The sequence below is a fragment of the Myxocyprinus asiaticus genome, chromosome 36, assembly GCF_019703515.2.
Source record: "Myxocyprinus asiaticus isolate MX2 ecotype Aquarium Trade chromosome 36, UBuf_Myxa_2, whole genome shotgun sequence".
NCBI classification, from domain to species: domain Eukaryota; kingdom Metazoa; phylum Chordata; class Actinopteri; order Cypriniformes; family Catostomidae; genus Myxocyprinus; species Myxocyprinus asiaticus.
In genome coordinates this window covers 34,467,175-34,481,745 of record NC_059379.1, presented here as the reverse complement: position 1 = coordinate 34,481,745, position 14,571 = coordinate 34,467,175, and the positions used below count along the sequence as shown (strand labels likewise).

Below are 14,571 nucleotides of genomic sequence, written 5' to 3'. Positions count from 1 at the left end.
AAAAAAGATACACAACTGTATCTTTTGGAGATAATATTTTACAGATAATATTCACATCTACATCTTTTGGCTGTAGTACAATGACAACATACATGTAAAAGCCAATTATTTAATTCCGCTAACATGTTAGATTAATGATATCACGCTATTTTTCTCACAAAGTAAAATTGCGTCTTTATACATACAAAATATAGCTGCTTTTATATTTTAGAAAGGGGTCCCTCGCAAGGATAACATCATATTCGGGAGTCCTTGGCATGTAGAAGTTTGAAAATCCCTGGTGTAGAGTACACACAACATGCTTTCACTTATTAGTATTGCTGCATCTTGATAAAACGCAAAACAAAAAAAGGCACATTGTTGCATCCAAATATACTTATGAACTTCAATCTCACTGGAAATATGAGCGAAATGTTCATTATTATTTTAGTCAAGCTTAAATCAGGAATACTGAAGATGTTCCGGGAAGTCACGTTTATGTATATATGAACTTTTCAATTTTTTTTAATTAGATGGTTGTGTTCTTTTAAAGACGCACGTAACCTGCAAAGTTTAAACTTTTTAGTGCAATGAATGATTGACAGGTGAGTAGGCAGTCCTTGCAAATTGGCCCAGGATGCTTTAGATCACATTAGCGTTTAGACTACAACTGCCTTGTGGTCACAAGCGTTTCTAGCTTCCTCCGAATGTGGTTTGTGTGATCTGATCACAAAACGTTATGGACTTTTCTACACTACGGATGCGCAAAATTGCATATCGCTGACTAGTTGACTAAACGGTCTTAAGGAAGCCCTGTATAATTCCGCTGGTTTTGGGTTCACCTGACGCAAATGTCTTAGGACTTACATAAGAAACTTTCTTGCATTTAAACACAGCTAGCAAAGCTATGGAAAATAGCGCAGATGTCTCCCAACATTTTATACTATTTTTAACTTGTCACGACATCTTTAAAACTCAGCTTAAAACTCATGACAGGATGCTGAAAAATGCCTGAAATGTGACACAATGGCCAAAGACCCCTGTCTGCATTAGTATGCCTGCATCGGCAGTGGTTTAAAGAGGATGAATTTAAAGACACAACCTTTTTGAAAGGGTCTTACCATGCAAACTGTCACTCTGTCAGAAAAAAAATATCAAAACTATGTATATATATATATATATATATATATATATATATATATATATATATATATATATATATATACACACACACACACACTTTTGATCTGATCATCCCCGAAACAGATAATAGTACCAGATGTAATAGGGTCACAGAGGATCTGTGGGTTATATGGACCTTGGTCTTGGCTGGACTTGCTGGACAGCGGTTCTGAAGGGCAGTGAGAGCTGGCTTCCTGCACAGAGTCACCATGAGCTGCAGTCAGAACTGTATCAGCCAGAGACGCTGCTGACATTCTGCTGTACATGGAGCTGGACTGCTACAAACACACATATACAATATTCTGGTCAAAGAAATCAAAGGACACTAAATACAGTAGATATTCATGACAGCTTTTGACTGTATGTTACTTCACTATGATGAAGGCTTGCTCACTTTGCTACTGAGGGGGGACACCTTACTGCAGTCTGATACTCCATTGAGTTGGGCGTCTATGGGGGCGAGACCAGGTGGAGGGGACGGGGTGTTTTGGGTGTAGCCTGGCACCCCTGACAGCAAGATGCTGGTTAAAGTGGCCTGGGTGGCTGGATGAATCATTAGGGGCGATGAGAATCCTGATAAAAAAAAATTGGGTGGAAGAACACATACAGTAGATAAAAACTATTTCAAAGTCATTACAATATAAATAACATATATTGTCAGCATAAACATATACTGTACAATATTAATAAATAAATATATGTTTATGTATTATACAAAATAAATATATGGCAAAAATAAGATCTAAACAATTTGTTTAAATTAGATTTAGTTAAATATACTAAACTTTGCTAAATATAAATTGGTAGAAATAATGCCAGAGCAAATGTAGTAACTGAATTGTTTAACTTATGCCATTTGTTTACTAAGTTTATACTTCTCGTTAAGTTTAATTACATATTTTATACATTTATTCTGAATTCATAATATGTAAAATATAATTTAAAGATACTATTTTTTTTTTTTTTTTTTTCAGATTGTGTGTGTGTGTGTTTGTGGAGGACAGTCTGCTCTATTCAGTTCTCTACCTGGAGTGCTGGGTGGGCTGGCCAGTGAGGTGGACCAGAGAGTGGGGCTGGGTGTTCCAGAGGTGGGTGTCTGTAACGGGCTGATGGAGCTGTTAAGGGCGTTCAGGAGGGAGTTGGTGGAGGGTCCGGTCATGGAGGCTGTTGTAGGTCCCAGAAGACCTGCAGGTCAGACACACAACCAAATATTAACCATCCACACACAGTCAAAACAAGCCATATACTGAATACTTGTTGGTTTTCTTGCTTCAAGCAAGCTTTCAGTTGCTTGATCCAAATCAGAGTTTGATTCCACCCTTGTCCCTGCATGTCTCTTTTCACATTGGACTTTTGATTAAAAACCACGGTACTGTACGTTTGCAGCATCAATGTGAGTACAGTACCACCATGTGCACTAGCAGCAGCTGTTTACTACTTTAAATAGGTAACAACTCGACGTCACTTTCAATGTGTTATTAAAGTAGTTGACACTTTGGATTTACTATCAAAACTTCGCAAGCATAAAACAGCACATGGATACATTGCAAGAGATGCAAAGTAGAAATTTCTGCTCTCTAAAGGCAGTTTGTTCAGAGACAAGCAGCTATGAGAAATGCATTACTATTGTACTATAATAAGTTAATAATAATATAATAAGTGTGAGAGGGACCATGCAAAGATGCAAATTAGCAGTTCAATTCAGGTTGTGATCTTTAAACCTATCGTATGCCTTCAGAAGACTTGGAATCTGACTCACAAATCGCATGGACTACTTTTGTGATTTAAAGAACATGTTTTAACATTTAAAGTGAGTCACTATCAACTAGAGGTCGACCGTTGGTAGGTTTTGCCGATACCGATAACTAAGGTGGTGGAAAAGGCTAATAACCGATTAATCGGCCGATAATTTTTAACATTGATTTATAGAATGTTAAAAAAAAATCTACGTTTTACCTTACTATGACCCAAGAGTCCGAAACAAATAAAATCCCAGATGCAGTTTATTGTCCAACCAATATCCCAATAAAAAACTGCAGGCTATTTTCTTTGCATGTCCTCACTTTAATACACTCGCTAAAACACTTGATTATCTAATAAAAATAGCCAAAATATGGATGAATATTGCCAATGATGACAGGTTTATATATAGCAAATCCGCACGAGGTGTCAGCGATTGTTTTTATTTCACCTCTAAAGGCCGCTGTAATACTGCAGAACCAAGCCGTTTTAACTGTAGAATCCTCCAGCGGTGGCCATAGATCTTTGCCGATCATTAGTGGTTTTAACCACCACGCAAACCACGCAATTGCGTGGGGCCCCGGACGTCGGAGGTAGGAAAGCTCAGCAAAAACCGCTTGAGTGACATGTTGTTCTGGGTACACACGCAAATACGATGTTGTCAGCACTCTCAGAACGGTTCACGTTAGAGGTCTGGCGGGTTTGGGTCAGTTTTTCTTTGAGTTCGGGTTTGTAATTTATAAAAAACTATAGAGGCCTTCCGAACTTGTTTCGCCCACGTGCTCTCACTCACAGACATGTGCGAACAGAGGAGTTAGGGGCTGTTCACACCGAATATGTTATGTGTGCGTCTGCTCTGTTTTTTCATTGCTTTCCTATGTAAACACATGTTGGACGAACGTCCATGACTGCTGCACTGTGTCTCACTGTTTCTCCAGTGTCTTACGCAGGACCGGAACATGTTTTGACACTGTGTCAAGTTAATAAGAACTTCAGGTTTCAAAAATGCACATCAAGACACCTGCGTTCTGTTTCATTTGTTGCGCTGCGTCTATATTGTTTTTAGCACATGTGTCACAAAGATTTAACATTCGGAACAAGTTCAGGTTGCAAAGAGGCGACTGTTACAATGTTTAACATTATTCCAGATTATTCTGCACCAAGCAAAGTTTCAGCGCTTGATAAATGGCAATGTTTTTTTTTTCCCCTTCTTCTCAAGTGTGTTGAGGGGCCGCCGTGTCTTGTAGGCCTATGTTTACTGTTACAATACTGTTACGAATGTTGTCTACGATACTTACAAAAAAACCCCAACCTTTTGCAATGTGTTGAACAATACACTGCAGACTCAGAATATAAGATACAGGTGAAAGTAAAGTAAATAAGACAGAAATATATTACTATTGTATACAAAAAATCCTCAAAGTAATAATAATAATACTGTATCATATTATAATGACAAACTGGACAACAATAAATCATTGTTGGGTTATAATAATAATAAATAACAACTGAATTCCAAAATGTTATTCAGTGAAGTAGTAGGTTTTACACACAAAAAAGTGTGTTTTAAAAATATATGTAAGTAAATATTGCTTTTTTTTATCAATGTATTGTGGAAAAACTGGAAAACAACTGGAAAACAATTATCTTTAACTAGATTTTTATTTCATTAAACATTTTGAATGTACTTGGCTACAACAGCTGATAGGATGAATTGAAAATTCAATTTTATGTAATTTTTTACCCGCCCCTGTTGCTGATAACCGATAGTTCCAAAAAGCAACTATCGGCACAGTTTAATCGGTAAAACCGATTGTACTGAAAAGACAGACCAGGTTATTCCATAAGTGTTCTGCATAAAGCCTTGCCCTCACTACATGATTTATGGTAGGATTTTCCTGTCACAGATAGATTTTTTTGAGGTCCAGATCACAGACAAATCAGTGCTCGCTATGTTTGCTCGTTAAGCATGAGGAGTTCAGCGACGTGATCTGAGTCGGTCTTCAGCTGTCACAGATGCTGCAATATTTTCAAGCATGTTTGATATTATGGCCACATAGTTTTGTATTGTGAGCGATGCAGCGATAAAGGCGATCTGCTCCAGCCAATCACATCTTAACATGCATCTTTATGTACAGGAATGGAATGCCACAATTTGATCATAATGGTGTTTTAGTGTAATAAAAATAAAGAATTCCTAACAAATAAATAAATGGTCTGGGCACTATGTTTTACTCTTTTTGCAAAAGAGAAAGATCTTGCTTCTCATGTCTTCCCAACCTATTGTTTCTGCCATATTCTATTTTTTTCCCGTCTCTTTTGTTTTTCAGCCAACATCAGTGCACAGACAACTTGGACAGCGAGCTGATCGTGACCTTCCTTCTTTTTTTTTTTCTTCTCGTGATCATCTAATTATGACCGATTTTTTAAATTTATTGGGTGACCTATTTATCTAATTTTAGTGATAGTTTTCTAAATTCAAACTGTACTTCAATTTTCGTTAAGATTCATCCTTTTGAATACTGTACAGTGTAATCCAGTTTTAGTCTAGAAAAATGTAATGATTATGGCAATGAAAACAATCTTATGTATGCAATTTTCCACACAGATTTGTGAAGTAAACATACTTTTCTAATGACCAGAATATAAATTGACTTTTGCCTTACCCAGGCTTGTGAGGCAGAGGCCGGCAGAGGCCAGTATGTCGAGCCCAACCGGGCAGCCGAGAGCAGAGGCAGGAACAGACGGAGGGCTGCTGCTGCAGCTGCTGGTGATGCTGGTGGAGACGAATACACCACTGCTCTCCAAACCCAGCAGATAACGCCTGGCCTCATACATGTTCAGAGCATTCCTCTCCACACTCTTCACTATCACTGACTGACAGCCCAGAGAAAGAGACATTTAGGTGAGACTTTAGAAATCAGCTATCCTCCACTAGTAGGTGCTATATTATTCTAGACACAATGTGAGACCTGATTCTTGTTTACTGTACCATATGACACAGTTAAAATCTTAAAGCGAATACAAATGTAAGGGATAATGTACGGACTGCTGGTAATTATCACAAAACGGGATCCCGACATGAAGCAGGTCGTTCTTGTATCCAGAAGGGACCAACTGACTGTATTTTCCCACTCATTACATGACTATTAAGTATATATTATTGTACATAAGTATATTATGTATATTATAGTACATGTAATGCAAATTTTTCTATTTTTGTTTACAAAATTACAAAACAGTCTGGATCCAGTGGAAAGAGAAGAAAAATAAAAAATAAAAAAGTCTCAAACGCTTCTTTCTTTCTTGAAATTGGATATTTCCTTATGGCATTTTAAACTCTAGCTTGCAGATTCAATGAACACAGAGTAATTGTCAGTTATGTTGGATATAATGCGCTTATTTTGTTGGAAAATACGTTTATTTGAAGTCATAAAGTACAGGCTTGACGCTGTAAAGAACTGCCAGCAGTATTTATGGTGAAGTCTCTCAACTGAAATGAATCTGAGTGGAGGATTTTTGAGGATGTAATTCGGTATGTACTCAAATTTCTTAGTCAATTGCTAGCCAAACTATTCTTTAACATACATATATAAAAGATATGACACCACACCTTAAGACTTCTGGTGAGGAGAACTATTAGAAGAGTGAAAGAAGAGAAGCTGGTTTATACAGTGGCATCAACAGACAAATCACTGACATGGAAAATTATGTGGTTTATGCTAAGAAACATCATTTACAGTGCTGCCATTCAGCCTAAAACATAGGCTAGGATTTCACCCTTGACCATTACCAAAGATGTGAACATGAATACTGTTAATTTTTTCTAGTTTCCATATCCCGGCAGTAACCCACCCACAAATCCTATATGTTCCATTCATTACTTTACGAGACCTTAATGCACGATGGGAGTATTTGAGAAGTCTTAAAATGTAATATATACAGTGGGGTCTGAAAGTATGAGACATCTATTTTGCATTATTTTATAATTTAATACATCTTTTCATTACAAATTCATTATCTGCGTAACAATTAGAGTTCCATGAATTTCAGAATTTCTTAGAATTTGGTGCGTCCCCCTTTTGCTTTCGTGATTGCATGCACTCAAGCTGCCGTGGACTCCACAAGTTTGCTCAAGACCTGATGGTCCATGTTATCCCCAGCATGATTTGAGAATGTTTCAAAGAGTATTTTGTCTGCTTCAGTGGAAGAAAGGAAATCTACACAAAGGTGTAAAAATTTACTTACATTTGATTTGTGACATAGAAATAGTACAGACACATATATATTTTGTATTAATATTACATCATAATTCTTCTTTTTTCTAAATTGGTCAAAATCCTACTACTTTATTTCCAAGTTGTAATAAAATAATAATAATAAAAAAATATATAATCTTTTTGATGTGATTTTTGATGTGGTCTCAGACTTTTGGACCCCACTATGTGTCATCGGGTAAATACAGGTAAAGAGGGACACTTTCTGATCATTTACCATTGGCATTGTTTTAAAAATATCATCCAAATGGCTAAATTAATGTCATCCCATACTAGATTAGGACAAACTTAACAGTGTTGGGGAAGCTCCACTTTGAAACTGTAGCTTCCCAAGCTACAAGTTACTCGTAACGTAGTTAAACTACAGTCAAGCTACTACTTTAAAAATGTAGTTAGTTTCACTTTAGGGCTGCAAAAAAATTATTACTCTGATAATCGACTAATCTAACGATTATTCGACTATTCGGGCGATTATTGCCACAATTATTCATTAGCTCTTAATCGACTATTCAGTTTGTGCCCTGACTTAAAAGGTTATATTAAACGTGCTTACTAAAAATAAAGAGGACAAAATCATCTTTTAAAAATACCTCTAAATGACATACACTGAAAAAAAAGGAATAGAAAAAAAAAACTTTATTAAAGGGATAGTTTACCCAAAAATGAAAATTATCTCATGATTTACTCACCCTCCTGGCATCCCTGATGTGTATGACTTTCTTTCTTCTGAAGAACACAAATAATGATTTTTAGAAGAATATTTCAGCTCTGTAGGTTCATACAATGCAAGTAAATGGGTGCCAAGAGTTTGAAGCTCCAAAATCCACATAAAGGGAGCATAAAAGTAATCCATAAGACTCCAGTGGTTTAATCTATGTGTTCAGACATGATGATAGGTGTGATAGGTGTGGGTGAGAAACAGATCAATATTTAAGTCATTTTTTTTATCATAGATTCTCCTTCCTTACCAGTAGGGGGTGATATGCATGAAGAATGTAAATCACCAAAAACAGAATTAGGAGAAAGTTAAAGTGAAGGAAAAATGACTTAAATATTTACTTGTTTCTCACCCTATAATATCAGTTCAGAAGATATAGATTTAACCACCAGAGTTGTCTGGATTACTTTTGTTGCCCTTTTGTGGATTTTGGAGCTTCAAAATTTTGGCACCCATTTACTTGTATTGTATGTAGCTACAGAGCTGAAATATTATTTAAAAAATCTTCATTTTTGTTCAGCAGATGAAAGAAAGTCATAGAAAACTGGGATGGCATGAGGGTGAGTATATGATGAGAGAATTTTCATTTGTGGGTGAAATATCCCTTTAAGTTTAATTCAGTACAAAATTCACCACAAAAAAATTCCATTGTTATCAAATGTTTTGTCTTGTTTTCCATTTAAAAATATCGAATAATCGAATAATAATTTACTTGAAAAGCAACATATAAGATATTTAGACTTACTTTCAGAGAATGAACCTTGAATATAAGTGTCTTTGTATATAAGTGTATTTTTTCACTTGTTCATACTTCTGACAGTGCAGAAATGTCAAAATATATCTAAATAGTCTAAATATCTTTTATGTTGCTTCTTAGGTAAATGTATGTTGTTTTAAGGAATTTTAGATATTTTAAAATATTTAAATATTTAATATTATATTCAACATTCTCAGATAACAAATTCTTCTTCTGCAGTATAGCTCCTAAAGTAAATATACAGATATTTAGAGTTTTAGATACCTATATTGGAAAACAAGCCAAAACAAAAGCAAATCAAAAACATATTTTGTTGCAGTGTAAAATGGGCAAAGACTACCCTCTCTCACCTTTTTGTTCACTCTGATCCATCTTTAACTCACAAAAAACAAACTCTCTCTTATTAATAGAGCTGCGTATCTCTGATTTTCTTTATGATAAGAAACACACAGTGACACATAAACTGATCAGCCACAACATTAAAACTACCTGCCTAATATTGTGAAGGTCCCCTTGTGCCACCAAAACAGTTCTGACCCGATGAGGCATGGACTCCACAAGACCTCTGAAGGTGACCTGTGGTATCTGGCACCACAATGTTAGCAGTAGATCCTTTAAGTCCTGTAAGTTGCGAGGTGGGGCCTCCATGGATCGGACTTGTTGGTCCAGCACATCCCATAGATGCTCAATCGAATTGAGATCTGGGGAATTTGGAGGCCAAGTCAACACCTTGAACTCTTTGTCATGTTCCTCAAACCATTCCTGAACAAATTTTGCAGTGTGGCAGGGTGCATTATCCTGCTGAAAGAGGCCACTGCTATCAGGGAATACCGCTGCCATGAAGGGGTGTACGTGGTCTGCAACAATCTTTAGGTAGGTGGTACGTGTCAAAGTAATATCCACATGTATGCCAGGACCCAAGGTTTCCCAGCAGAACACACTGCCTCCGCCGGCCTGCCTTCTTCCCATAATGCATCCTGCTGCCGTCTCTTCCCCAGGTAAAGGACGCACACGAAACAGGCCGTCCACATGATCTAAAAGAAAACTTGAATTATCAGACCAGGCCACCTTCTTTTATTGCTCCATGGTCCAGTTCTGATGCTCACTTGCCCATTGTATGTGCTTTTGGCAGTGTACGGGGTCAGCATGGGCACTCTGACCGATCTACGGCTACGCAGCCACATACGCAGCAAGCTGCGATGCACTGTGTGTTCTGACACCTTTCTATCAAGGCTAGCATTAAGTTTTTCAGCAATTTGTGCTACAGTAGCTCTTCTGTGGGATCGGACCAGACGAGCTACCTTTCGCTCCCCAAGCGCATCAATGAGCCTTGGGCGCCCATGACCCTGTCGCCGGTTCACCAGTTGTCCTTCCTTGGACCACTTTTGGTAGGTACTAACCACTGCATACCTGGAACACCCCACAAGACCTGCTGTTTTGGAGATGCTCCGAACCAGTCATCTAGCCATCACAATTTGGCCCTTGTCAAAGTCACTCAGATCCTTATGCTTGCCCACTTTTCCTGCTTCCAACACATGAATTTCAAGAACTGACTGTTCACTTGCTAATATATCCCACCCCTTGACAGGTGCCATTGTAACTAGATAATAAATGTTATTCACTTCACCTGTCAGTGGTTTTAATGTTGTGGCTGATCAGTGTGTATAGCTTCAGCAAGCTCACACGTGAGGGATGAGCGTCCCTACACCAGAGTGTGCATCAGCCGGGTGCAGTTTCAATCTCTCCCACTCACCTCATGCGACTCATAGAGGCGGCGCTGACCGCACAGAGAAATGCCAGTTTCAGAGATTGTACAAATTTACATTACCTGCTTCCTTATTTTTTAACTTTAATAAAGGATGCATTAAAGATATAACACCTGGGTTTTTCTCTTTAAAGACGTTCTGACATGCAAGTTTTGCTTAAGCGGAATGGCAGCTCCGGCTCCGCTTTGTTTCACAACAAGAGTGTTTCTGTATTTACTTATTTTAGATTTTTTTATAATATCCTCATCGTGGTTTGAAATTACCTTTTTGGCTCTCCGGCCACTGTGGCTAGTAGTTTCCAAGGTCACTAGTCTCTCAGCATTTTCACTAGCCAAAATCCCCCACCTCACAATAAGTAAAGGTAACTTGAGATTGTAACGTTAGGTTATTCATGTAACCCCGGTTCTCTGTAAACAGAGTGAGGTATCTCACTATGGGAAATGCCAAAGGCATGATAGATAAGGTAAGCACCAATTAAATCCCCTCTGTCTGAAGGGCAGACCAATCACAGCTATAATAAGGAGCCCAACCCCTTCCTATATAAACTGCCGTGAAGCCCTAAAACGGCATTCAGAAGCACGCTCTTCCCCCATGTAATGCAAGATGGGAAGCTTGGTGATGTACCTCACTCTGTTTTCAGAGAACCGGGTTTACGTAAGTAACCTAATGTTCTCTTTCAAAAATTCGCTTGGTATCTCACTATGGGAAAGATATGGCCAACTCCCGTATTGCATGCTTTCCAAAGCCACCGAAATAATGAAAGATAACCTCTCATTTCTCCAAATTACCGACATCAAGAACTGCATGGTGCAGTTACATCCAGCCGGTAAAATCTGATAAAAGTATGTGGCAAAGCCCAACTCCCCGGCCAACGAGGAGCTACTGCAAGGAGAGAAAATCTGCCTTCTCTTGCCCTGCTTAGGGTGCAAAAAATTAGACTCAGAGGTAGGAATGCATATAGCATCATGTCCGGCCATGGGTGATCTAGTGCATCCACACCCAAAGGTGCATTTTTGTCCTTGAGAGAGAAAACAGTGGATAATGTGCGTTAGTTTGCGAGGCGAAAAGATCTACAGTGGCCCTTTCGTACCTCTCCCAAATCTGGCTGACCACTTGTGGGTGAAGTGTCCATTCTCCATATAACAGATTGCCTCTTGAGAGGAGTCTGCTCCTACATTTAGTACCCCCAGGACATGAGTCATTCTTAGTGAGCTGAAATGTGTGCTGCCCCAAACAATTAGCTTGCATGCTAAATTGTGTAGTTGTAATAAATGTGTCCCCCCGGCAATAGATGTACACCACCACTGTAGTTTTGTCTGTCCTGACCAGGACATGACATACTCGTAAGAACTGCAGGAAATGTTTCAGTGCTAGAAACACCGGTATCAGTTCCAGAAGATTTATATGAAGGTTGCAAATCTGGGGTGTCCAGAGGCCGTTTACCGATCTGCCCGAACACACTTTTGAACCACATTTTTGCCCGAAATCCATATCCTCGGTTTCTGACCGAGTGCTGACCGTCCCTCTCCTGCAGAGACTGAATTCTAGGTGTCCCTCTTCTTTTTGTTAGAAGGGTGAGCAGACCTAGATTTCATGGCCGCTGCTGCGAATGACTGTTTTCCCCACGGTTTGGACAGCGGGAGGACAAGCCTTCTGCTCAGCGCTCTGTGGTTTTACAGTCCCAGCCGCATTCACGAATCTCCTGTTCTGAAGCAGGGGAGCAGATTGCGAAAGGGCAGGAGGACGCGGAGTCCATTTACGTGGCAGACAGACATCAATGGCATCCCATTCTTTCTTTTGAAGGTCACATCTCTGTCACATTGCCGCAACCGCTGGGCCGAACATATACTTTGAATCGAACGGAGTGTCGAGAAAATCAAATTTCTCTCTTTCCCGAGGCTTTAAAGATTTAGCCAGAGGGAGCTCTCTCCCACAACCCTGAGAGCCATTGTTGGGCCGCTGCTTTTGAGGTGCGCAAATTAAGGTCTGTTATATTAAAAATCTCCTTCCAAACTACCGAATTAGGATTGCCAGAATCCAGTTGAGTGCCCTGCTCCTCCAATAATAGGCCATAAATGGTGAAGTTGCGTTTAGTGCCCTTACAGACAGTACCATTGATTTATACAGTATATCTTTTGGTAAATGGAAGCGGTGAAGCATTCCATTTTACCGGGAGGGGAGGGGCTGGCAGAAGAGAGAGTGGTTCGCCTGTTCAGATGCAGGTGGAGAGCCACTGACTGTTCCACCGTAGGTGGGTTAGAGAGCCCAAGCTCTTCCATATCACTGACATCAAGCGATGAATAACCCTTGATGGGGCAAGAAGGGCTTCCCACGAACGTTTCATTTCAGCTACACACACTGGCAAAGCGTGAAGCAACTGTTTAGCTGGAGGAAGGTGAGAAGGGAGCCTTTTTTCCAACATAAATATCTAGTTTAACTCCTGGGTGCCCAGGAGTCATTGGCCAAGTGATGTTAAGCTTAGCTGCGGCAAGCTTACACACCTCCACCAAATCACAGTCCACCACTGCCGACGGCAAATTGCTGCTTTGAGCACTCACCGGCTTGGACACTTGGCCCGAGGACAAAATAGCTTCATCCTTGTCATCGTCCGGCTCATTTCGGAGAAGGCAATCTAGCATCTCGTCGTCCTCTTCATCATCACTCTCGTCCTCGTGCCTTCCGCTATCAGCTGTTGGTCAAACAGTGGCGTAAGCTTGGGAGACTCAGCATGCTACCATCAGACAGGCGGTATCGCAGCATCAGGACCTGCACCAGCCAACTTCATGACATCTTCTTCCCCCAAGCAATCAGACTATTATACTCTTGGTCGATCACGATACATATATCAGCACCGCACTTTATTAGCTTCAGACTGGACTCACATTTTATACTTCTCTAATAACACGCTGGCAACTGACTATCAACCGACAGCTGAATGGGGGGGGGGTGTACAGTGTATTTTTATTGTGTAGAGTCTTCTTATTTTGTGTATACTGTATATTGTATATTATTATTATTATTTTGTATACAGTCTTCTTATTTTGTGTATACTGTATATTGTATATTATTAGGTGTATATTGTGTTGTGTAACAGATGTTTATACTGTGTTATATGTAAATCAGATGTTTAATGTTTCTTGGAACCGCACCCAAGACTTTCACCCACTGTTGCACTTGTGTATATGGTTGAGTGACAATAAAGGGATTTTATTTTATTTGATTTTGATCTCCCCATGACAAAAGATCCCACGGGAGTGAGGTTTAAGCCCCCTTTTCAGCTGGTGGAGTCTAAAATATGAGATCAGTCTAAATATAAGGGCATTGTTTATTTTAACTGGATCACTAACAAGAACCGATCCACTTAAATGATTTAGTTTTCCCAACGCTACATGAGAGATAGAGGACGGTTTAGGTGAGTGCATTGATTACTCCCTCGGCTCTATTGCTGCGTTTGCAGTACAATGTGATAAATGTACCACTACAGCGTTTTGTAACACTACACTGTTGGAAAGTGTAGCTCGTTACTGGAAAAGCAACACTACTGTGAAAATAGCTGATATATTGAAAAAATGTAGTTAAGTTGGTGGCGTCACTACTCTTAGTTAACAACTTCTCAATACTGGAACTTGATTTTAGTAATTGAATATTGTAGTTATTCAGCTTAAGGTACCTGTATTCACCCAATATGTACTGTAAGACAAAGGGGTCATTTAACTTCTTGGTCTTTGAATTAATTTGTGACATTATCTGCACAAACCTTGCTTGGTTGTTTGGGTTTTGGTTTGACACTAATGAACACATCAAGCTGTTCCATCAGAGAACTGATGCACTGCAGTTCTACCTCAATGTCCTCTTTGATGTCAAACATCAGCACCAGTGGCAGACAGCCCTGCAGAAAACACAAGCAAGAAAAAATAAGACCAAGTTTTTCTACACCATTTTAAATCATTCATTCAGTCAAGCTTTAAGTGTTTCAAGGACTTTGCTGGCTTTGGTCCTAAAGCAGCAAAGCTCCAGTTATTCACCAGTGATCCATCACCTCCTTCTCACATTGAAAAGAAAACAGCAGCAGGTACTGCAGGCGCAAGGCTTTCATTTACTGGGCCTTGACCCCCTTTTTCCTCTCTTGACACAGCTAACTCAGCAGACAGC

General features: G+C 39.3%; 1 protein-coding gene across 1 annotated transcript in view; it reads right to left on the bottom strand.

Moving 5' to 3' along the window:
* LOC127426735 (protein bicaudal C homolog 1-like) overlaps window positions 1-14,571 on the bottom strand; it is a 159,269-nt gene that overhangs the window by 19,454 nt on the left and 125,244 nt on the right. The window contains exons 9-13 of the mRNA XM_051673721.1: window positions 14,177-14,308; window positions 5,568-5,778; window positions 2,188-2,346; window positions 1,556-1,734; window positions 1,298-1,439 (exon numbers count right to left, since the gene is read on the bottom strand). Of these exons, the coding sequence (XP_051529681.1) occupies window positions 1,298-1,439; window positions 1,556-1,734; window positions 2,188-2,346; window positions 5,568-5,778; window positions 14,177-14,308 (823 nt within the window). The remainder of the gene's footprint in view (window positions 1-1,297; window positions 1,440-1,555; window positions 1,735-2,187; window positions 2,347-5,567; window positions 5,779-14,176; window positions 14,309-14,571) is intronic.